Below are 25,501 nucleotides of genomic sequence, written 5' to 3' on the forward strand. Positions count from 1 at the left end.
CGAAACATGTAGCATGTGAGATTTGAACTGTGTAGAGAGAGGTCCAATTTACAGTAGAGGATTTTACAGTGTATTTTTATTGCTGTGTGGTCCTTGAATGAACTAAAACATTTTATGTCTTTCTCTACCCTAATTGGGTGAAGTTTTAACAAATTTTTTGCTATATTTGAAATTGTACCGCACTAAAAGTAGTGCATGCACTACTTTTGGAAATGCACTGCAACCAGATTGCATGGTACACCTGTACCATGTGATCCAGTGCAGGCAAACGCACTGCATTTGCGACCTGCTTTTGAGGTGTCGTTAACTTTGCACTGACACCCACTGCAGATCGCAAGCAGGGCAGCGCAATTGGAATGCGGTGACACTGGAAATGGCACAGAACGATTGTTTCCCGCACGGCATTCTAGTGGGAACAGGCCCAAAAACTCTGCAAGTACCTTTTGATCCTCCAGAAATGTACTCAGCTCCTAATTTCTCTTGATATCTTAACAGATGTAGAAGTGGTATAAAACGGTCCTCTTTTTTTATTGTCACGCAGTACTTTTTTTAAATATGTGTGTCAAATATTTACTTATATCTGCTCACAGTTGCAGACTCCACATCCTCAACACTGCTTCCCCTGAACTTCCAGGTAGTGGAGTGCATTCCCTGTGCCCTTCACATACATAGTAAAGTAGGGACAACACAGGCTTTAGCCATGGTCAAGCATCAGCTCGAGGAAGGAGGAGGGAAGTGGCTTGCCATGGGGTCTGTGAGATTCAGTGAATGCTAGAAGACTCATCCATATAGCCAGGCAGCAATGTGCACATAAGTGTTACTCCATGAGTCCCTGTAGGGAGACAGTCACCCTAAGACAGGAACCAGAGAGGAGAATTTGAAAGCACGCACAGTTTTCATAGAAGAATGGACATATAAACAAGACAAGTGAGGCTCTCAGCAGCTCGCTGAGAGGCTCAGCCAGGTGCCGGTCCAGGCAAATGGGTGCATCCCAACCATATGGTTAGGAACTTTTCAGAACCTGCGCTGGCTCTGTGATGTCAACCGACAGCGGGCTTTAGCCTCGGCTGAAAATGGGTTACAGGAGTGCAGAACAAACTGCACTTCTGTGGTCCATAAGAAAAGTATAGCCAAAAGAGCTTTGGCTTTGCTTCTCTTTTAATCTTCCTCTAATATTGTTACATTCCTCACTGAAATGCTCCATCAGTCAAGCAGTTTTCTCTTACGTTCATTGACGGACACTACTGCTTCTTCTTTATCCATTACCAGACGGGGTTTTTTAGCCCCACCTACAGAGGTAGGAGACTACTACTAAAGAAAAAGCAGCTGTGTCCATCAATGAACATAGTAAAAGGGATTCTACAGTGAGTAGAAAAAAAAAATCATTTTTTTTCTAGCTCTTGTAAAGTGTCCCACAGGAATGGACTTTTTAGTGTGATTTGGATGGCAACTACTTGCCAACAATATAACATTACCAATAATTCAGGATCTGCCCAGATGCCTGAGCAGCAGCTGGCTCTGCCTCACCGTGCACCGCTGAGAGCCGTAGCCAGCCGCTCCCGCACCGTTCACAGCCTGGCACTGCAGCAAGTGAAGGAGCAGAACAGAGAGCTGGGGACTGACGGTCACTGACAGACTGAATACTGAGAACTGAGCGATCGGTTTTAGAGGCAATGGGGGACAAATGCAGTATCCATCTAGGCGAGTATGATTGTTTTTAGGAAATCTTGCACTTTTTTAAGCGAGGAGTTTGCACATGGTTAGATCATAGACAGAGGTCCCGCTAATGATTAAAGCATGTCTAACCTTGAAAATAAAAAGGTAATATATTGGAGCCTATCAGTCTTTATATGTGGTGTCCGCATTAGTTTTCCTTTTAAAATGAAATCTCCCTACTATATCAGGACAACAGGAACTGCGCCATTATCCTACTGTATATATAGCATGAGATAGTTTATATATTTATATATATATATATATATATATATATATATATATATAATCTCACAAAAGTGAGTACACCCCTCACGGTTTTGTAAATATTTTCTTCTATCTTTTCATGTGACAACACTAAAGAAATTACACGTAGTGAGTGTACAGCTTGTATAACAGTGTAGCAATTTGCTGTCCCCTTAAAATAACTCAACACACAGCCATTAATATCTAAACCGCTGGCAACAAAAGTAAGTACACCCCTAAGTGAAAATGTCCAAATTGGGCCCAAAGTATCAATATTTTGTGTGGCCACCATTATTTTCCAGCACTGCCTTTAACCGTCTTGGGCATGGAGATCCCCAGAGCTTCACAGGTTGCCACTGGAGTCCTCTTCCACTCCTCCATGACAACATCACGGAGCTGGTGGATGTTAGAGACCTTGCGCTCCTCCACCTTCCGTTTGAGGATGCCCCACAGATGCTCAACAGGGTTTAGATCTGGAGAAATGCTTGGTCAGTCCATCGCCTTTACCCTCATCTTCTTTAGAAAGGCAGTGGTCATCATCAAGGTGTGTTTGGAGTTGTTATCATGTTCAAATACTGCCCTGCGGCCCAGGCTCCGAAGGGAGGAGATCATGCTCTGCTTCAGTATGTCCCAGTACATGTTGGTATTCATGGTTCCCTCAATGAACTGTAGCTCCCCAGTGCTGGCAGCACTCATGCAGCCCCAGAATATCACACTCCCACCACCATGCTTGACTGTAGGCAATACACACTTGTCTTTGTACTCCTCACCTGGTTGCCACCACACACGCTTGACACCATCTGAACCAATTAAATTTATCTTGGTCTCATCAGACCACAGGACATGGTTCCAGTAATCCATGTCCTTAGTCTGTTTGTCTTCAGCAAACTTTTTGCGGGCTTTCTTGTGCATCATCTTTAGAAGAGGCTTCCTTCTGGGACAACAGCCATATAGGCCAATTTGATGCAGTGTGTGGCGTATGGTCTGAGCACTGACAGGCTGACCCCCCCACCCATTCAACCTCTGCAGCAATGCTGGTAGCACTCATACATCCTTTTCTCAAAGTCAACCTCTGGATATGACGCTTAGCACGTGCACTCAACTTCTTTGGTCGCCCATGGCGAGGCCTGTTCTGAGTGTAACCTGTTCTGTTAAACCTCTGTATGGTCTTGGCCGCCGTGCTGCAGCTCAGTTTCAGGGTCTTGGCAATCTTCTTATAGCCTGGGCCATGTTTATGTAGAGCAACAATTCTTTTTTTCAGATCCTCAGAGAGTTCTTTGCCATGAGGTGCCATGTTTAACTTCCAGTGACCAGTATGAGAGAGTAAAAGCAATAATACCAAATTTAACACACCTGCTCCCCAGTCACACCTGAGACCTTGTAACACTAACGAGTCACATGACACCGGGGAGGGAAAATGGCTAATTGGGCCCAATTTGGACATTTTCACTTAGGGGTGTACTCCCTTTTGTTGCCAGCAGTTTAGACATTAATGGCTTTGTGTTGAGTTATTTTGAGGGGACAACATATGTACACTGTCACACAAGCTGTACACTCACTTTTGTGATATACTGTGTGTGTATATATATATATGTATATGTATGTAGTCATGTACAAAATGAAAATGATTTAAAGATACATGCTGGAATAATTATTAAAAATATGTGCTCATTACATTATTACATGATATATTCCCATTGCATGAGTTGTGGTGGGATCCCAGATATCTGTCTGTTATCATGTTGTGCTCCAGGTTATCTGGCGAAGTATGCTTTATATGTTTTAGATTAGGTTTGTTGAAACCTTGCACACCTTACTAATTTACAAATAACTTTGCTTTCATTAGTAAGTATGCAGGGGTATGATTTTCATCTTGTGTGTTTACATGAAAAATCTGGCTAAAATATAACCTTTTTATCAGTATGAGACATTTGGGGTACATAAAAAACAAACATAAATACTCATGCTAATTAAAGAATGTATCTCACACAGAGTGGTGCTGTGGATACATAGGGGTAAATAAGTGCCACGTCCCAATTAATATTCTACAAAAAAGACCAAAGGTGGGGCTTCTGGACTTTTTAGGCATCATATATAAAATAACAATCATGGAATAGGGATAAAAATCAACATTTTATTAAGAACATATTATTTTTTCCATTATACTAAACAATGGAGATTGCTAAAAAAAAAAAACATCTAATCACAGCAGGACTCATATACTCCATAATATACAGACTATACCGCCATTCCACATTTTCACTTTTGAAAATAGATAGTAAACATTTAATACATAATCTTCAAAATATGATTATTCTACTCGCGGTATTGGGTGTACTGCTTGAGAAGGAGAAAGCTCTACATGTTTCACGTGTTTTAACACGCTTCTTCTGGAGCGAGAGATTTGTGTGACTAGTAAACTAACAAAGAGACAAAAATATTATTATTAATTAAACATACAAATATATTATACAGCATCACATCCCTAATACAATAAGTACTAAACGACATGGGTCAACACGTGATATATTGCAGATTCAATAACAGAGATAGGGATAACATTGTCAAAGCCAGGGGGAGGCCAACAGCGTATATAGGTCACCATGGGGACATGTAAAACATAATAGCCAAAATGTAAATAATAAAAAAAGAACAAAGAGAAAAGAAAACTCACTCAAAAAAGTAGGTTAAAAAAAGGGACCACAAAAGGCTGACTCCCAATCATATAGAGGACTGCTGCAGTATCAATGTTCAAATAGTTGATAGCAACAAAGAGCAGGCATCAATACCTCCAGTTCAGGAGAGGGATTTTTTTATTATTATTATTTTATCTTGTTATATTTTTTGGCCACGGTACCCTAAGAATAAGAGAGCCACCAATTATTTAGTAAATCACAGAGGCAATCATAATACAATAAAATAAAATATATTTGGAGCACTCACCACACTGTAAAGTATGGCCTCTCCTGCAAACATCTAGTGTTTGTAAGCCTGAAATCCGGAGACCATATAGATCATATAGTTGTCTCAAACCGTGTGGAACATCCAATTCAGATAAGAGTGTTTCTCTATGTAGTTGCACCAGAGCCACTAATCTGTAACAATGGTGTGATACAGTTAAAAGTTTGGAGGCTCTCTCAATTTACTAAAAGAAAAAATAGAAATGTGGCCAGACGCTTACCTTTGCAGTCCTCTAAAAGGTTTCAGCCTAGTGTTTGTTTCCCAGATCAGCTGTGCAAGGTAAATGCAGAGCATGCTGGTTAATAAACAGTTTTAATTGTCTCATCATTCGACAGCTGTGCAGAGCTTGCGCAGAGCATGCTGATAGGAATACATGCCCCACCTTGTAGTCACCAATCGAATCTCATTCTACGTGACGTCATTCAAGTCGGCCGAATGGACACTGTGCAGATTCGCCGATCGTGTTGCGCGCTAAGCGACAACACGCTAGGATGAAAACACTACAGAGTGTCCTATGATTAGCCGGCGGAGTGACACAGGAGACCGCTCCCCCTCACCGCAGGCCAGCGGAAGCCTAGGCAACGCACCTTCCCCAGTGTGTAATACACGCCGGGGAGCCAGGCAACCATGGCCAAACAGGGCGAACGAGGGACCGGAGTCCAACGCAACCCCCCAGACAATCAAAGCGCTGTGGCTGGCATGGGAAGGAATTTACCCAGTCGGTCACGGCGCGAGCGGCCGCATGGTGCCAGAACGCTGTTTCCCCACCCCGAGTCAGACAGCGACCCCCAACCCGACCCTCTACAATCACCGTAAATAACAATCAAAATAAAAAAATGATAACATAACAACATCATAAATGTAAGATCTAATCAATCATCAAATCAATACTCCTAATTGGAATATTAATACTGACCCTAGGCTCTCTAGGGTATTCCGGTCGGATTCAAGTAATGTTTTTTATTTGTTTTTATTTTTACTGAATTGACATTTAAACAGGTGGTAATGTTAATGTGTGGACAGTTGGAAAACGGGTAATGTCAGAAGACTTTATATCTTTATGGTTATTATTCCAATGGCAAGAATAGGTTAGCTAATTCCAAAACTACACCTAGCTGTCTATTTTTGTATTTACATAGAAAAAACAAGGAGGCCACTATAGAAAGGGTTTATAAGACTGGGTCTCGTTAATACCTGGGGGCTGTGTTGCATTTAAATGCTCTATCCATATAGTCTCCTTATGCAAAATTTGTCTATCCCAATCCCCTTCCCGGGGATTTTGAGGGATTACAGCCAGAGCTATAAACGATACCACTGAAGTGTCAAATTTGTGATATAGGTCTAGGTGCCTACTTACTGAGGTAACCATCTTGTCTTCTGAGGAGTAGTAAACATGGTCCTTTATCCGTGAACTGAAGCATCTGATGGTCTTGCCAACGTAGAATACACCACATTGGCAGAGCATCAGATACACTACCCCTTGTGTGTTGCAGTCAGCATGAAATTTGGGGATAAACAGTTCCCCATTAGGAAGATAGAATCGAGTGCCCACATTAATCCAGGGACAAAATGCACAATTGCCACATGTCGTTATCCCCCACGGTTTGTGATCCATTCCCAGATTGACAGAATAGTGGCTGGAAGTTAATTTATCTCGTAACGAGTACGAACGTCTAAACGTAATATTCGGTCATGGATTCAAATATTTGGCCAATATGGGGTCTCTATAAAGTAATGACCAGTGATCAGTAAGGATGTTACGTATTTCCTGATATTGTTTTGAATATCTTGTAATATATCTAACAGTTACCTTATCATTAGCAGTTTTGGTTTTGTACAGTACAGCATTACGGGGGTTGGCGAAGCGCTTTATTAAAAGCACTCCGCAGCACAGTCTTACTATAGCCTCTGGCTTTTAATCGATCACGGAGAAGGTTAGCCTGTAATTTAAAGTCGGTGGTAAATGTACAGTTTCGTCTAAGTCTTAAATATTGTGCATACAGAATACTTCGTATTAAGGAAGTTGGATGGGCACTAGCAGCGTGAAGGAGCGTATGGCCCGCTGTATCTTTTCTAAACAATGTAGACGAAATATGGCCAGTATCATCCTTATTGATCACAAGGTCCAAAAAGGTGACACTAGATAAGTCACTAGAAACTGTAAATTTCAAATTAAATTCATTATTATTAAGGTTATCAATAAATGTATTGAGGGAGGTTAAGGTCCCCGACCATATGATGAAAATATCATCAATAAAGCGTAACCAGCATAGCACCTGGTCCATAAATATAGTTAGTGCATCATCGGAAAAAATTGCTCGTTCCCACCCCCCCAGGTACAGGTTTGCGTAGGCCGGCGCACAACAAGTGCCCATGGCCACCCCCTGTACCTGGAGGAAGTGGGATTCTTTAAAAACAAAACAATTTCGAGTCAATACAAATTTAAGGAGGTCAAGAATAAACTCACAGTATTCCCATTTGTGATAGTCCTGTTCACGAAAGAAGGTCCGTACAGTCCCGATGCCCTGCTCGTGAGGGATGCTGGAATACAAAGCTTCCACATCCAAAGTCACGAGCAGAGCATCGGGAGGCACGACCATACCCTCGATATGTTTTAAAAGGTCTGCTGTATCTTTTATAAAAGATGGTAGAGCCATAACATGTGGCATCAGAATGGAGTCGATTAAACGACTCGCCTTCTCAGTGAGAGAGCCTATACCTGACACTATCGGTCTTCCCAATTACAATCTTGTACACGTCAGAGCACTCTAGATGCACATATTGCTCCCTGCATATCTACTTCTACCCAAAATTTTCACACACCCTCCAACACTCCCCTCCCAACATAAGATCTGATCTAGACGTTATTAACCTCACACCATACACTTTAAACAAGGATGAGATCGATGTCCTTCGGCTAGGCCTCAGCTTCTGCCCTTCAATGGAAATGGACAAATATGAAGTTATAAAAGATCTCTACCTGTTTTCCCGTAATTTGACCTATAAATTTCTATTTGATGAGGATCGACAACGATCTTTGCAAGACAAGAATATTTCTGAGCAAGTAAAAAACGACACCATGGAGGACTTTTCGAGCCCTTAGAGACTTAATGCTACTTCTTGAAGAAAGCGAGCCAAACACTGAGTCTACTGGTCAATTGATTGATTGCGGTGGTACGACAGCTTCTAGGTGCCACACATCAAAACAGTTCAAACCACAGCGTTTCCCAGATCTAATGACGAATCCAAATATCTGGGCTTTTCTAATGGGTAACATTAGTGAAATCAAAAGCCTCAATGTTGATCCGAAACCCAATAATCTATCATCCTCTCAGTTGGCAGCTATTCAAACCCTCAAGAGAAACTCAGATTTGGAAATCAAGGCCTCCGATAAGGGTGGCAATGTTGTTTTAATGACCAAACAGTCCTATGAGACAATGGTAATGAATATCTTACGCAACCGTGACTGGTATGAACGTATTAATGTCAGTAAGATTGAAAACTACAGGAAGGAATATTTGGCCATTATTGGAGGGGCCTATCAACAAGGCCTCATTAATCAGGATCTTTATAACTACTTGAATGTAAAAAATCCACGCCTGGTGACGTTTTATGCACTACCTAAGATACACAAACATCCGACTAAACCTCAGAGTAGACCGATAGTGTCAGGTATAGGCTCTCTCACTGAGAAGGCGAGTAGTTTAATCGACTCCATTCTGATGCCACATGTTATGGCTCTATCATCTTTTATAAAAGATACAGCAGACCTTTTAAAACATATCGAGGGTATGGTCGTGCCTCCCGATGCTCTGCTCGTGACTTTGGATGTGGAAGCTTTGTATTCTAGCATCCCTCACGAGCAGGGCATCGGGACTGTACGGACCTTCCTTCGTGAACAGGACTATCGCAAATGGGAATACTTTGAGTTTATTCTTGACCTCCTTAAATTTGTATTGACTCGAAACTGTTTTGTTTTTAAGGAATCTCACTTCCTCCAGGTACAGGGGGTGGCCATGGGCACTTGTTGTGCGCCGGCCTACGCAAACCTGTACCTGGGGGGGTGGGAACGAGCAATTTAACTATATTTATGGACCAGGTGCTATGCTGGTTTCGCTTTATTGATGATATTTTCATCATATGGTCGGGGACCTTAACCTCCCTCAATACATTTATTGCTAACCTTAATAATAATGCATTTAATTTGAAATTTACAGTTTCTAGTGACTTATCTAGTGTCACCTTTTTGGACCTTGTGATCAATAAGGATGATACTGGCCATATTTCGTCTACATGGTTTAGAAAAGATACAGTGGGCAATACGCTCCTTCACGCTGCTAGTGCCCATCCAACTTCCCTAATACGAAGTATTCGTATGCACAATATTTAAGACTGATGCCGCGTACACACGGGCGGACTGTGTGGCCTACTTAGTCCGCCGAAACACATTTCAGCGGACAGTCCGCTCGTGTGTGGGCTTCAGCGGACTTTTTCAGCGTGCAGTACGGCGGACTAAGTATTTCGGAATGTTCGAAATACTGTCCGTCGTACTCGCATTTTGGCGGACAATCCGCCCGTGTGTATGCCAGTCCGCCGTACTTTTGAAATGAGCGGACTTTTCCCGCCCGGAGAAAAGTCCGCTCATTTCGAGCAGGTATCCAGGTAGGCGGGGCCCGCGAAGGAGACGTCGCTGGCCCCGCCGCCTGGTATGGACTTAAAGGGGAACCCCAACGCCGAAAAAAATCGGCGTGGGGGTCCCCCCCAAGTCCACAACAGACCCTTGTCCGAGCACGCTACCCGGCCGGCCAGGAAAGGGGGGCGAGCGAGTGCCCCCCCCCTCCTGAGCCGTACCAGGCCGCGTGCCCTCAACATGGGGGGTGCCTTGGGGAAGGGGGGCCGCGCGGCCCCCCCCCACCCCAAAGCACCTTGTCCCCATGTTGATGAGGACAAGGGCCTCTTCCCGACAACCCTGGCCGTTGGTTGTCGGGGTCTGCGGGCAGGGGGGCTTATCGGAATCCGGGAGCCCCCTTTAATAAGGGGGCCCCCGGATACCGGCCCCCCACCCTATGTGAATGAGTATGGGGTACAATGTACCCCTACCCATTCACCTGTAAAATAAAAGTACCAAAAAAAACACAACACACGAGATAAAATACTTTATTGCACAGCTCCGGGGGTCTTCCGTCTTCGGGGGTCTTCTCGCTGGACTCCTCCGCTATCTTCTTGTAGCTCTTTTGCTAGTGGAGGAGTCCGGCTTTCTTCCTTGCCGCCGGCCTCTTCTCCCGACTTCGGGGGTCTTGTCCCCCTCTTTGGTTCTTCTGCCAGGCCACCGCGCCTTCTTATAGCTCTTTTACAGGCGGTGGCCCGGTCTTCTGTCGTCGCCGCCACCGCCTTCCGTTCTTCTTCTTCTTCTTCTTCTCCAGGAGATGTTGCCTCGACGATCTCTCCGGCCGGAATGCCAGGGACGCACTGCGCGGCCACTTATATAGGGACAAGGGGCGGTGTCACATGGGTTGATGTCACATGGGTTGATGTCACATGGGGACTATGACATCGTAAGGGGGCGGGGTCACCATGTGACACCAACCCATGTGACATAAAGCCATGTGACACCGCCCCTTGTCCCTATATAAGTGGCCGCGCAGTGCGTCCCTGGCATTCCGGCCGGAGAGATCGTCAAGGCAACATCTCCTGGAGAAGAAGAAGAAGAAGAACGGAAGGCGGCGGCGGCGGCGACAGAAGACCGGTGGCCCGGCAGAAGAACCGAAGATGGGGACAAGACCCCCGAAGTCGGGAGAAGAGGCCGGCGGCGAGGAAGAAAGCCGGACTCCCCCCGCCCGCAGACCCCGACAACCAACGGCCAGGGTTGTCGGGAAGAGCCCCTTGTCCTCATCAACATGGGAACAAGGTGCTTTGGGGTGGGGGGGCCGCACCCCCCCATGTTGAGGGCACGCGGCCTGGTACGGTTTAGGAGGGGGGGCGCTCGCTCGCCCCCCTTTCCTGGCCGGCCGGGTAGCGTGCTCGGACAAGGGTCTGTTGTGGACTTGGGGGGGACCCCCACGCCGATTTTTTCCGGCATTGGGGTTCCCCTTTAAGTCCATACCAGGCGGCGGGGTCAGCGACGTCTCCTTCGCGGCCCCCCGCCTACCTGGAGACGCGCTCGAAATGAGCGGACTTTCCTCCGCGTGTGTGGGCCTGTCCGTTCATTTCGAAAGTAGGGCGGATAGTATGGCGGACTTAGTACGCCGTATTAGTCCGCTCAAAAAGTGGTGTGTGTGGTCAAGTCCGTTCATTCGAAAGTATGACGGACTGTCCGTCGGATTGTCTGACGGACTAAGTTGGCCAGACAGTCCGCCCGTGTGTACGCGGCTTTAGACGAAACTGTACATTTACCACCGACTTTAAATTACAGGCTAACCTTCTCCGTGATCGATTAAAAGCCAGAGGCTATAGTAAGACTGTGCTGCGAAGTGCTTTTAATAAAGCGCTTCGCCAACCCCGTAATGCTGTACTGTACAAAACCAAAACTGCTAATGATAAGGTAACTGTTAGATATATTACAAGATATTCAAAACAACATCAGGAAATACGTAACATCCTTACTGATCACTGGTCATTACATTATAGAGACCTCATATTGGCCAGATATTTGAATCCACAACCGGATATTATGTTTAGACGTTCGTACTCGTTACGAGATAAATTAACTTCCAGCCACTATTCTGTCAATCTGGGAATGGATCACAAGCCGTGGGGGATAACGACATGTGGCAATTGTGCATTTTGTCCCTGGATTAATGTGGGCACTCGATTCTATCTTCCTAATGGGGAACTGTTTATCCCCAAATTTCATGCTGACTGCAACACACAAGGGGTAGTTTATCTGATGCTCTGCCAAATTGGTGTATTCTACGTTGGCAAGACCATCAGATGCTTCCGTTCGCGGATAAAGTACCATGTTTACTACTCCTCAGAAGGCAAGATGGTTACCTCAGTAAGTAGGCACCTAGACCTATATCACAAATTTGACACTTCAGTGGTATCGTTTATAGCTCTGGCTGTAATCCCTCTAAATCCCCGGGAAGGGGATTGGGATAGACAAATTTTGCGTAAGGAGACTATATGGATAGAGCATTTAAATGCAACACAGCCCCCAGGTATTAAAGAGACCCAGTCTTATAAACCCTTTCTATAGTGGCCTCCTTGTTTTTCTAGGTAAATACAAAAATAGACAGCTAGGTGTAGTTTTGGAATTAGCTAACCTATTCTTGCCATTGGAATAATAACCATAAAGATATAAAGTCTTCTGACATTACCCGTTTTCCAACTGTCCACACATTAACATTACCACCTGTTTAAATGTCAATTCAGTAAAAATAAAAACAAATAAAAAACATTACTTGAATCCGACCGGAATACCCTAGAGAGCCTAGGGTCAGTATTAATATTCCAATTAGGAGTATTGATTTGATGATTGATTAGATCTTACATTTATGATGTTGTTATGTTATCATTTTTTTATTTTGATTGTTATTTACGGTGATTGTAGAGGGTCGGGGTTGGGGGTCGCTGTCTGACTCGGGGTGGGGAAACAGCGTTCTGGCACCATGCGGCCGCTCGCGCCGTGACCGACTGGGTAAATTCCTTCCCATGCCAGCTACGGCGCTTTGATTGTCTGGTGGGTTGCGTTGGACTCCGGTTCCTCGTTCGCCCTGTTTGGTCATGGTTGCCTGGCTCCCCGGCTTGTATTACACGCTGGGGAAGGTGCGTTGCCTAGGCTTCCGCTGGCCTGCGGTGAGGGGGAGCGGTCTTCTGTGTCTCTCCGCCGGCCAATCATAGGACGCTCTGCGGCGTTTTCGTCCTAGCGTGTTGTCGCTTAGCGCGCGACAGTAGCGGCAAATCTGCACAGTGTCCATTCGGCCGACTTGAATGACGTCACGTAGAATGAGATTCGATTGGTGACTACAAGGTGGGGCATGTATTCCTATCAGCATGCTCTGCGCAAGCTCTGCACAGCTGTCGAATGATGAGACAATTAAAACTGTTTATTAACCAGCATGCTCTGCATTTACCTTGCACAGCTGATCTGGGAAACAAACACTAGGCTGAAACCTTTTAGAGGACTGCAAAGGTAAGCGTCTGGCCACATTTCTATTTTTTCTTTTAGTAAATTGAGAGAGCCTCCAAACTTTTAACTGTATCACACCATTGTTACAGATTAGTGGCTCTGGTGCAACTACATAGAGAAACACTCTTATCTGAATTGGATGTTCCACACGGTTTGAGACAACTATATGATCTATATGGTCTCCAGATTTCAGGCTTACAAACACTAGATGTTTGCAGGAGAGGCCATACTTTACAGTGTGGTGAGTGCTCCAAATATATTTTATTTTATTGTATTATGATTGCCTCTGTGATTTACTAAATAATTGGTGGCTCTCTTATTCTTAGGGTACCGTGGCCAAAAAATATAACAAGATAAAATAATAATAATAAAAAAATCCCTCTCCTGAACTGGAGGTATTGATGCCTGCTCTTTGTTGCTATCAACTATTTGAACATTGATACTGCAGCAGTCCTCTATATGATTGGGAGTCAGCCTTTTGTGGTCCCTTTTTTGAACCTACTTTTTTGAGGGAGTTTTCTTTTCTCTTTGTTCTTTTTTTATTATTTACATTTTGTTTCTATTATGTTTTACATGTCCCTATGGTGACCTATATACGCTGTTGGCCTCCCCCCTGGCTTTGACAATGTTATCCCTATCTCTGTTATTGAATCTGCAATATATCACGTGTTGACCCATGTCGTTTAGTACTTATTGTATTAGGGATGTGATGCTGTATAATATATTTGTATGTTTAAAGAGGAAGTAAACCCTGATGGGTTTACTTCCTCTTTTTTTCCCTGCAAAGGTAAAGCATAATGGACTACTATGCATCGCATAGTAGCTCATTATGTGTCACTTACCTGACACAGGAGCCAGCGAAGTCGCCGCTGATCCCTGTAGTCCGCCGCGTCCATCTTGCTGGTGGCGTCTCGCAGCTCCGACCAATGACAGCGGCGAAGCCGCGATGACGTCACTCCCGCGCATGCGCACGGGAGTTGCGTCTCGCAGCTCCGACGCTGCCATTCGGCGAAGCCGCGATGACGTCACTCCCGCGCATGCGCACGGGAGTCGACAAATTAGGCAAATCCATTCTTGGACTTGCCGCATTTACTGCGCCTGCGCGCTGCTGTCTACGGCGCATGCGCCGTAGACAGCGGTGCCCATTTTCGGGCAAATATCTCCTAAACCATATAGGTTTAGGAGATATTGCTTGGACCTACAGGTAAGCCTTAATCTAGGCTTACCTGTAGGTCAAAGTGGTTTGAAGGGGTTTACTTCCTCTTTAATTAACCACTACAGCCCCGGACCAATAAACACCTTAAGGACCAGAGGTCTTTTTCCAATTTCGCACTGCGCTGCTTTAACTGGTAATTGCGCGGTCATGCAATATTGCACCGAAACTAAATTTGCGTCCTTTTCTTCCCACAAATAGAGCTTTCTTTTGATGGTATTTGATTGCCTCTGCGATTTTTTTTTTTTTTGCAATATAAATGGAAAAAGAGCGAAATTTTTTAAAAAAAATATATATTTTCTTCTTTTTGTTATAAGAAAAATCGAATAAACTAAATTTTAGTCATACATTGAGGGCAAAATTTATTCAGCCACATGTCTTTAGTAAAAAAAATGTCAATAAGCGTATATTTTTTGGTTTGCGCAAAAGTTATAGCGTCTACAAACTAGAGTACATTTTCTGGAATTTACACAGCTTTTAATTTATGACTGCCTATCTCATTTCTTGAGGTGCTAAAATGGCAGGGCAGTACAAACCCCCCCCAAATGACCCCATTTTGGAAAGTAGACACCCCAAGGAAATTGCTGATGGGTATGTTGAGCCCATTGAATATTTATTTTTTTTGTCCTAAGGGATTGAATAATGACAAAAAAAAAAAATTTTTTACAAAAAGTTGTCACTATATGATATAATGCTCACACATGCCATGGTTATATGTGGAATTTCACCCCAAAATATATTCCGCTACTTCTCCCGAGTATGGGGATACCACATGTGTGGGACTCTTTGGGAGCCTAGCCGCGTACGGGACCCCGAAATCCAAGCACCGCCTTCAGGATTTCTAAGGGCATACATTTTTTATTTTACTCCTCACTCCCTATCACTACCTATCACAGTTTTGAAGGCCATAAAATGCCAAGAGGGACACCCCAAGCTATTTGCTGAGGGCCATGTTGAGACCATTGAATATTTTTTTTTTTTTTGTCCCAAGGGATTGAATAATGACAAAAAATAAAAAACATTTTTTTTTTACAAAAAGTTGTCACTAAATGATATATTGCTCACACATGCCATGGTTATATGTGGAATTGCACCCCAAAATATATTCCGCTACTTCTCCCGAGTATGGGGATACCACGTGTGTGGGACTTTTTGGGAGTCTAGTCGCGCACGGCACCCTGAAAACCAATCACCACCTTCAGGATTTCTAAGGGTGCAAATTTTTGATTTCACTCCTCACTACCTATCACAGTTTCGAAGGCCATAAAATGCCAAAATAGCACAAAATCCCCCAAAATGACCCCATTTTGGAAAGTAGACACCCCAAGCTATTTACTAAGAGGCATGTTGAGTCCATGGAATATTTTATATTTTGCCACAAGTTGCGGGAATATTACAAACTTTTTTTTTTTTTGCACAAAGTTGTCACTAAATGATATATTGCTCACACATGCTATGGGCATAAGTCAAATTACACCCCAAAATAAATTCTGCTGCTTCTCCCGAGTACGGGGATACCACATGTGGGGGACTTTTTGGGAGCCTAGCCACGTACGGGACCCTGAAAACCAAGCACTGCCTTCCGGATTTAAATATAAAATGCTACCAAAAAAACTGTTAGCGATGGCAGGGATCAGGCCTGACTCTGCGATCGCTGCAGTTATGTGTTTAGTGTTTTGTAAGTGACAGTGATCGATCGATACTGCACTTGGGTGGGCTGGGCAGAGGGGCAAAACGCAGGTGCTAGCAGGTATCTGGGCTGATACCGCTAACAATGCGTTTTTTTGGAACCCTGAACTTCTGGGGACGCTAGTATAGATCTGATCAGATCAGATATTGATCTGTTCAGATTCTATACCACTACGGGAGGTTTATGCTTTGCATGTGGGTGTTAGCGGTACTGGCACTAACCTAGCGCTGCCTGGGGCGATGCAGACCCTGACCCTAAAACCTAATTGATATCACCCGCCGGGTGATCAGGGGGTTAAACATTTATTGGGTAATAAATGGTGGGTGCCCCGATGCTATAAAAAGCAAACTAACCAGAGTCACCCGTAACACTTATACGGTGATCAGTGGTGAAAGGGTTAACTAGGGGCAATCAGGGGGTTCAAATATTTATTAGGTAGTATATGGGGGTCCCTGGCGCTATATAAAAACCTGACGGGGAACCTAAATAACTAACTGGCTAACCAGCGTCACCAGTGACACTTATACTGTGATCGCTGGTGAAAGGGTTAACTAGGGGCAATCAGGGGGTTAAAACCATTATTGGGTAGTATATGGGGGTACCTAACGCTATAAAAACCTGGCGGTGAACCTAAAAAAATAACTAGCTACCTAACGACACTAGTGACACTAATGCAGCGATCAGAAAAATGATCGCTTAGTGACACTGGCAAAAGGGGGTGAAAGGGTTAACTAGGGGCAATCAGGGGGTTAAAACCATTATTGGGTAGTATATCGGGGTACCTAGCGCTATAAAAACCTGGCGGTGAACCTAAAAAAATAACTAGCTACCTAGCGACACTGATGCAACGATCAGAAAAATGATCGCTTAGTGACACTGGCAAAAGGGGGTTAAAGGGTTAACTAGGGGCAATCAGGGGGTTAAAACCATTATTGGGTTGTATATCGGTGTACCTAGTGATATAAAAACCTGGCGGTGAACCTAAAAAAATAATCGGGGGGGGGGGGGGGGGGTTGTGTACCTATGTGTCAGTGTAGTGTTTTGGTGCACTTACTTTTAGTCTTCTCCTCGTAGTCCGGTCAAAAAGACCGCCCGAGGAGAATGACATCACTTCCTCCTTCCTGTGTAAACAATAGACAGTGGGAGGAAGCTTGTCATTGGCCAGGAGCGATCCAGAGGGGGTGGCCAGAAACCAACGGCCATCCCCTCATCACGGATCGCTCCTGGAGCGAACCGGACCGCCGTATCCAGTGGGAGGGGGTCCGATCAGACCCCCCACCCGCTGGAAGGCAGGCACGTACATCTACGTGCTTGTGCCTGCCTGTGCCATTGTGATGACGTACAATGGCAATACGGCGGTCCTTAAGTGGTTAATAATAATATTTTTGTCTCTTTGTTAGTTTACTAGTCACACAAATCTCTCGCTCCAGAAGAAGCGTGTTAAAACACGCGAAACATGTAGAGCTTTCTCCTTGTCAAGCAGTACACCTAATACCGCGAGTAGAATAATCATATTTTGAAGATTATGTATTAAATGTTTACTATCTATTTTCAAAAGTGAAAATGTGGAATGGCGGTATAGTCTGTATATTATGGAGTATATTAGTCCTGCTGTGATTAGATGTTTTTTTAGCAATCTCCGTTGTTTAGTAGAATGGAAAAAATAATATGTTCTTAATAAAATGTTGATTTTTATCCCTATTCCATGATTGTTATTTTATATATGATGCCTAAAAAGTCCAGAAGCCCCACCTTTGGTCTTTTTTTTAGAAACATAAATACTCACCTTCATGCTGCAGCATCCATGTAATGCTGCAGCTGTCCCACGCTGGCTCTAAAACCAGCAACTGAGCAATCACATGACCGTAGATCAGTCCGCAAGGTAACTGTCAATCACTGCACACCTCTCCGCTCCTCAAGCACTCATAAGAGCGTCAGGCTGGGGACGGGGCAGGGATGCTGGGTCCAGTGCTTGGCAGCACCCTGAAAGTCAGAGCCAGTTGTCAATCAGGCAGCTAGGTGAATCCCGACAATATTGTCAGGATCCTTCCTGTTCCCGGCACAGCTCTGCCCCATCAGCTGATAACAGGTACTAGCCCACTATGATTTGACTCTTGGTCACATGAGAACAAAAGTAAATGTATTCCTGTCACCCAAAAGAGAAGTACAGCCAAAAAAATTGTTTGGTCATACTTTTCTTTGCAGCTGCATATTGTCACATTATTTTGTAACCTATATCAGTTACACGCATTTTATACATTTTTACTCTACTTCATTTAGGTGTACTTTGTGTGTGTGTAGTATGATTTTGTCCTCACTATATGTTTTTGATTCAGAAATGTCCTCTAATTACAGTTTGCAGAGGGCCCACTATTGGATGGCCTATATTGGGACATTTGGTTCAACAACCGTACAATGACAGAAAACCAAAGCTTTATTTATTTTGAGAACATGCTACTTGGGGTTCCTCGTCTCCGTCAACTTAAAGTGAGGAATGGGTCCTGCACAGTGCCAGAAGATTTAAAAGATGACATCAAAGACTGCTATGATATGTATTCTGTGAGGAGTGAAGATACTGCCCCCTTTGGGCTACGAAATGGAACAGCGTATGTATCTCTGACAGTGACTTGTTTTTCAGTAAAACTGCTTCCTATTTATGGTTAATGGTTCCTTAAAATAAAACGCATATATGTGTCCGTTACTCATTAGTAGTTTCACATCATTGTTTTATAATGTATATAGAGGAAAAAAGCTACAGGACTTTAAAGTAAAAGGATGTGTTTTTATTTATATGGTTAGAAGTAGGGAAGGTATTATTTTCAATACCTCTAATATGAATAAAAACACGTGATTTTACGTACCCATTTTATGACTTGGTACCTTTTTAAAGTCCTGTAGCTTTTTTCTGTTCGGGTATATATATATATATATATATATATATATATATATATATATATATATGTGTGTGTGTGTGTGTATGTATGTGTTAAGAAATGAGAAATTAAATGAAATGAAGTGAAATGAGTACTCTTGTGAGGAGTATGAATACTTTGAGAAATGCCCTAAAAAGGGGATGGGAGGGTGGGTATCGCACACAGGAACCGACAAGGAACACAGCCGAATGGGCTGATTAAATACCCCTCCGGGCTCCTCCCATAAATTCAGGCCACCATACTGGCCTTCTTATTTATGGTTTAGAGCCCTACGGCCGATACGGATAAGGATGACATACAGGGTTAACATAAACTTACCACTTGAAATGGACCTGAAAGTGTGCCTTGGTCTAACGTACAGTATACCAAAATAAGGGGGCAAAAACATTTAGGTAGGGATAGCTCTTTATTGGCTCAAGTTTAGTCACCGTGTAAGTTTGGCAAAGGCCTGGGCCATCTCCACTTGCGTATTAGGCAGGGCTTGACAAATTTGCTTGGAATCTAGGAGTCAGCTAAAAAAGTTAGGAGCCAGGTCGGTAACGGCAATCCGGACCTGTCTCTGGCCTGACATGGAGACGAGTGAGGGGAAGATAGCCCCAAGCCCCTCACCTGTCTCCAAGTCATTGCCCATAGCTCTTAGAGGGACATTTTTATTTTATTTTTTTTCAAATGACAATTTTTTTTGTAAATATGAGATGTGAGGTCTCTCTGACCCCAGATCTCATATTTAAGAGGACCTGTCATGCTTTTTTCTTTTACAAGGGATTTTTACATTCCTTGTAATAGGAATAAAAGTGAAAAACATTTTTTTTTAACCACTTGGGACCCGCGCTATAGCCGAATGACGGCTACAGCGCGGATCTCCTTTTCCAGGACTACGTCTATTGAAGTAGTCCCGTGCATGAGCGGCCTGCGCGCCCCCTGAGGGGCGCGCGTGGCGCACTCTGTGATCGGCGAGTCTATGAGACTCGCCTGATCACCGATCAGAGCAACGGGTCGATCCCGACCCCTTATCACGTGATCAGCTGTCAGCCAATGACAGCTGATCATGTGATATAACGGAGCCGGTAATCGGCTATTATTCCTCCTCGCGCTGACAGCGCGAGGAGAAAAAAAAAAGCCGATCACCGGCGGCCGTGATCGGGACATCAGTCCCGATCACGGCCAGCCCTGCCAGTGCCCACCTGCCCCCTGCCAGTGCCCACCTGCCCCCTCATCAATAAAGATGATACAAAAATAAGTGCCCCCGTCAGTGCCACCCAGCAGTGCCCACAGTGCCACCCAGCAGTGCCCACAGTGCCATCCAGCAGTGCCACCCAGCAGTGCCCACAGTGCCACCCAGCAGTGCCCACAATCTGCCTCAACAAAGGTGCTGCACCCCAGTGCCACATATCCATGCCCATCAGTGTCATCTACCAGTGCCCAGCAGTGCCACCTATCAGAGCCACCTATCAGTGCCCATCAGTCCCATCTATCAGTGGTACCTATCAGTGCCCCTTAGTGCCACCCATCCGTGCCATCTTATCTGTGCCCATCGGTGCCGCCTTATCTGTGCCTATTAGTGCCACCTTAACTATGCCTATCAGTGCCCACCAATGCAGCCTATCAGTGCCCACCAGTGCAGCCTATCAGTGCCACCTCATCAGTGCACTTCAATGAAGGAGAAAAATGACCTGTTTGCAAAATTTTATAACAAACTATTAAACATGATTTTTTTTTTGTTTTTGCATTTTTATTTTGTTTGTTTAGCAAAAAATAAAACTCCCAGCTGTAATTAAATACCACCAAAAGAAAGCTCTATTTGTGGGAAAAAATGATAAAAATTTCATTTAGGTACAGTGTTGTATGCCCGCGCAATTGTCATTCAAAGTGCATCAGCGCTGAAAGCTGAAAATTGGTCTGGGACTGAGGGGGGTTTAAGTGCCCAGTAAGCAAGTGGTTAAAAGAACCGTGAAAAAATAAAAAGTTAAAATAAGAATAACATTTTTTTTTTTAAATGCGCCCTGTCCCGCCAAGCTTGCGTGTAGATGCGAACGTGAATAGCGCCCGCATAGGAAAGCGGTGTTCAAACCACACATGTGAAGTATCGCTGCGTTCGGTAGAGCGAGAGCAATAATTCTAGCCCTAGACCTCCTCTGTAACCCTAAACGTGCAACCTGTAGAATTTTTTTAACGTCGCCTATGGAGATTTTAAAGGCTAAAAGTTTGTCGCCATTCCATTAACGGATGCAATTTTGAAACGTGACATGTTGGGTATCAATTTACTCGGCGTAACATTATTTTTCACGATATAAAAAAATGGGCTAACTTTACTGTTGTCTTATTATTTTAATTACGGTAAATAAATATTTTTTTCCCAAAAAATGCGCTTGTAAGTCCGCTGCACAAATACGGTGTGACAGACAGTATTGCAATGACCACCATTTTATTCTCTAGGTTGTTAGAACTCCTAAACATTATATATATTTTTTATTCTAAGCAAAGGTGAGGAGATGGGCGGGCAGTGAAAGCTCCATTAACATTGCTGGCTGTCATACCAACAGCCACCACTAGATGGCACCAGATTACAGCAGGAAACATAGGACCGCAGAAGGCCTCAAAGCCGTGGCCTCAATTACCGGCCGGCGGCGGCGCGGCACGACGCAATCACGCCAGGGGGGGAGGAGACAGGATACCCCCCTGCTGTGCTGCCGCAGGCACCAGGTCGCTAACGCTAGTCGCAAATGCGACCTGGCGCCCGGGGTTTGTCGAGCCCTGGTATTGGAAATGTAGCGGGCGAAACAGGCGGACTTCCACCTGCCTAGTTTTTTGATAACGTGGTCCGGGACCCCTTGGCGGGAAGCTGTCGAGGCTACCCCGATACGGAATGAATGTCCGGAGTACTGAGCAGGGTTGAGATGAAGGTTACGAAGAAGTATTCTCATGTGTTCCATGAAGCGAGCGGTGTTTAGGGGCTTGATACGAAACGGTAGAAGTGGACTAGAGTCTGGTTGCTCAGGCAGCAACGACAACAGCCGACTGAGTGTAGTGACTGGATACCAGTTGTTATGGGTTTTATAGAAATGGACGTCCGTACCTGAGCCTACTTGCTGGGTTTTGGAGACCGCTAAATGTAGAATAAAATGGTCTTTGCAGCGGACCAGGTGGCATCTGCGTAGCATGCGGCCTGCGGGGCTGTTACAGGTGAACTCCCCAGGTCGTAAGAACCCGTAGAAAGCTAGATACATAGCCGCTTGCAAGACCATACTAGGGAGAAGGCCGAACGGTGATGCGGTCAGGATATCTGATATACCCCTAAAAATATCTCCCGACTACTGGTTGGAGCTTCTGAACACCACGTAGGATGGCCCGTACAGCATGGAACGTAAACAATGAGGGTTTCATAGGGTCCTGGAGTGACGAGAAATGTTGTACACTGGCTAGGTACAGCCCAATGGTATTGTGGGATAGAGCCAGCTCAGTATGGCAGTAAGAGATAAAGGCCAGGACTTGTTTGACACAGGATGTCTCTCTGCTGTGATGTGACAGGAATCTGTTGAAGGCCTTCCAGGCCGTCTGGTAGGCCTTGAGGGTGTTGCACGAGAGAGAGGAATTGATGAGCTGGGTTGCTGATTGAAGATGTGGAGCTAGTCCAGGGTCAGCTGAGACCAGGCCGGAATAGCGGCTGACATCGACTCGGCTCCAGACATCTGTTCAAAAAAGGAAATGAAATTGAAACGTGAGAGGGCATCTGCTGCAAGATTGCGCTTGCCCGGGACAAAAGAACAATAGATGTTGAATTGGAACTGTAACGACAGCTGAACCAGCCTACGTAGGAAGGATATCACTGCAAGGGACTTGGACCTGCCTTTGTTTATGATCTCTGCTGTGGCAAGGTTATTTGTGGTGAAGGCCACGGTTTGACCAGTCCAGCTGTGGCCCCAGAGGTGTGCTGCTGCCACTATAGGCTATAGCTCAAAAAGGGAAGATGTATTGGTGAAGCCGGGTATAGGCAGTATCTGAGGTGGCCAGGGAGCTGTGAACCAAAGATGGCCAAAAATTGCCATGAAGCCTGTGGAGGCAGCCGCGTCAGTCACTACCTGGGGTGAAAGGGAAGACACTGTGGGAATGAACAATGATATGCCATTCCAGGATGAAAGGAACTCCTCTCACATAGAGAGGTCCGCTATCGCTGCGGAATCGAGGCTGAGGACCTGCTCGGGATCCTGCGTATGGGATAGGAACACCAGTAGGCGGGACACGAAGGAGTGACCCTGGGGGATGAGGCGCATAGCAAAGTTGAGCATCCCGAGAAGGGATTGCAGCTGTTTTTTGGTGCATCCTCTGGAGTGGGTGAAGTCTCGCAAAACCGCCCTGATGCGGGCCAGTTTATCTGGATGAGGCTGGCTTGCATGGCGCAGGTATCCAGGTTCCACCCGAGGAAGGTGATGGACTGAGCTGGACCGTCAACTTTGTGTTCCGCAATAGGGACATTAAGATTCCTGAACACCACCCTCACCTCAGCGGTTCTATCAAAAGGAAGTCATCCAGGTAATGGATGACCTCTTGACACTGGGCCTTGTGTAGGAGGATCCATGTAAGAGATTGCGTAAAAGTGTCAAAAAGCCTGGGGCTGCTTTTAGACCCGAAGGTCAGCTTGGTGGCGAAATAATATGCCTCCCTCCATTTGATGCCATGCCAGCACCAAAGAGACGGGTGGATGGGAAGGAGCTTAAATGCATCTGAGATATCGGCCTTGGAGAGCCAGGTGCCAGTGCCCGTTTTGAGTATCGCCTGGATGGCTATGTCCACGGAGGCATACTTGAGGGAAAACTCTTCGGAGGGGATAAGTGAATTCAGACTGGGGAGGGTAGATGAATGAGGTGCTGACAAATCGTACACCAGACATAATTTATTAGAGAACTTGCCCTTGACAAGCCCAATAGGGCTGACTCTCCATTTGTTGAAGGGGGGCTGGGTGAACGGGCCTATCATGAAGTCCCGATCTAACTCCACTTGCAGGAGCTGGTCTATGGCCTGTTCGTCGGTGGCTGCCCGACCGAAGGTTCCGGCACTCATGGGTCACGTGAGGTAGCGAAATGAGACCGGTGCGGAAGCCCTCCGTAAAACCTTGAATGAGGTAGATAGCCAGGGAGGGAGTGGGGTGTGAGGAAAGGTAGAAGCCGAGCCATGTGATGTTGACCCGGCTTAGTCATGATCTCTTCAGCTGCTTAACCTCACACAGGAGCCTGGGGTGAGCCCATTGGCAAAGGGTACAGATGTGGAGCAGTCGGCATTGACTAAAGTTGCAGGAACCATAATTGAAATTATTGCAGATCGCTGCTCCTCCTACGGTCCAGACTGGGCACCCAAATTTGTCCAACTGAGGCAGGCGTGCAGGGGCCTGCTGACCCTGAACTGCACCGGAGGTAGAGGGATTTTCAGAGAGATGAGCAGATGTCATGTTGGCGCACCAAGTAGCAGTGTGGGTGGCCGACTGGCAGATTGCGCAGAGGGGTGAACGAAGGCCCGCAAAGTGGCGGCAAAACAGTTCAGTATCCATGACACTCCAGTCAGTGGGCGTCTGGAACTGTAGGAACCTGGCAGCCGCTTTGGCAGAGAAGGAGCGGTGGTAATCGTAGAAGCCAAAACCCCCATATTTATAGCCCGGGTCTACCACGGTATGTAGATACCGATCCAGCTCCTCTCTCCTGTTGGGGAAGGCTGAGCATAACACATCCCTCAACATGCCAAAGGCCAATGTGAACTCCGACACTGACAGCTTCCTATCCAACCTGGGATCTTTGGCTTTAAGGACTACCGACACGTCCCCCCACGTGTATGACTTGTTCTCCACCAGGTCGTGGACGGAGATGAGCAGGGAGGCGAGGCTGACGTCCTTGCCCTCCAGGATGTAATTCCTGACATTGGCTGGGACCAGGTGGGAAGGGTATACCACGGAACTCCACCCTGTGGTACTTTCAGAAGGAGTAGCCACTGCCTGGGCTACCGCGGGGTCGGGGGAATTGACAGCAGCGGAAGCCAATGGCTCCCATTGCTATCAATCTGTCCAATGATAATAGAGACAGCGGCTGAAGCCGCAGGCCTCTTGCCCATCGCTGCAACAGATCGGGCTCACGTAAGTAAAATGGGGGGTCTTTATGGGCAGCTGCAGCAAAAAAAGTTTTTGTGCATAAAATGCTTTAAGGTGAAAATCCCTGAGACTTTACAACCCCTTTAATCCTTAGAATTCATAAAGAGCATCTTAGCCCTTGTACACACGGTCGGAGATTCTGACAACCGAATCCGTCGGATTTTGTTGGACGGATTTTGTCCAAAACAGTTGCATACACACGGTCGGACAAAGTTGTCGGAAAATCCGACGTGATTACGTTATTTCGTTACGACGGGACTACGTTCACGCTAGTAGCCAATAGCTTTGGTGTAGGAATTTGATCTGAGCATGCGTGGCACTTTGTCTGATCAGAATTCTCTACACATGATCGGAGTATGTCCGATCGGAGCATTTTGTCAGAAATTTTTATCGGCAAGTTGGAAAAGTTGGTCCGTCAGATACTCCGACAGGAAAAAGTCTGATGCAGACCACACACAGTCGGAATATCCGACAAAACGGTCCG

General features: G+C 45.4%; 1 protein-coding gene across 2 annotated transcripts in view; it reads left to right on the plus strand.

The window, feature by feature from the left end:
• Positions 1-25,501, plus strand: part of PKD2 (polycystin 2, transient receptor potential cation channel) — an 84,456-nt gene that overhangs the window by 21,810 nt on the left and 37,145 nt on the right. For both annotated transcript variants that reach the window (XM_077476482.1, XM_077476483.1), the window contains exon 4: positions 18,307-18,557. In XM_077476482.1, coding sequence (XP_077332608.1) covers positions 18,307-18,557 — 251 coding nt within the window. The remainder of the gene's footprint in view (positions 1-18,306; positions 18,558-25,501) is intronic.

This window comes from Lithobates pipiens, unplaced genomic scaffold, assembly GCF_037356315.1.
Source record: "Lithobates pipiens isolate NorthernLeopardFrog02 unplaced genomic scaffold, aLitPip1_a1.2 Scaffold_13, whole genome shotgun sequence".
Taxonomy (NCBI): domain Eukaryota; kingdom Metazoa; phylum Chordata; class Amphibia; order Anura; family Ranidae; genus Lithobates; species Lithobates pipiens.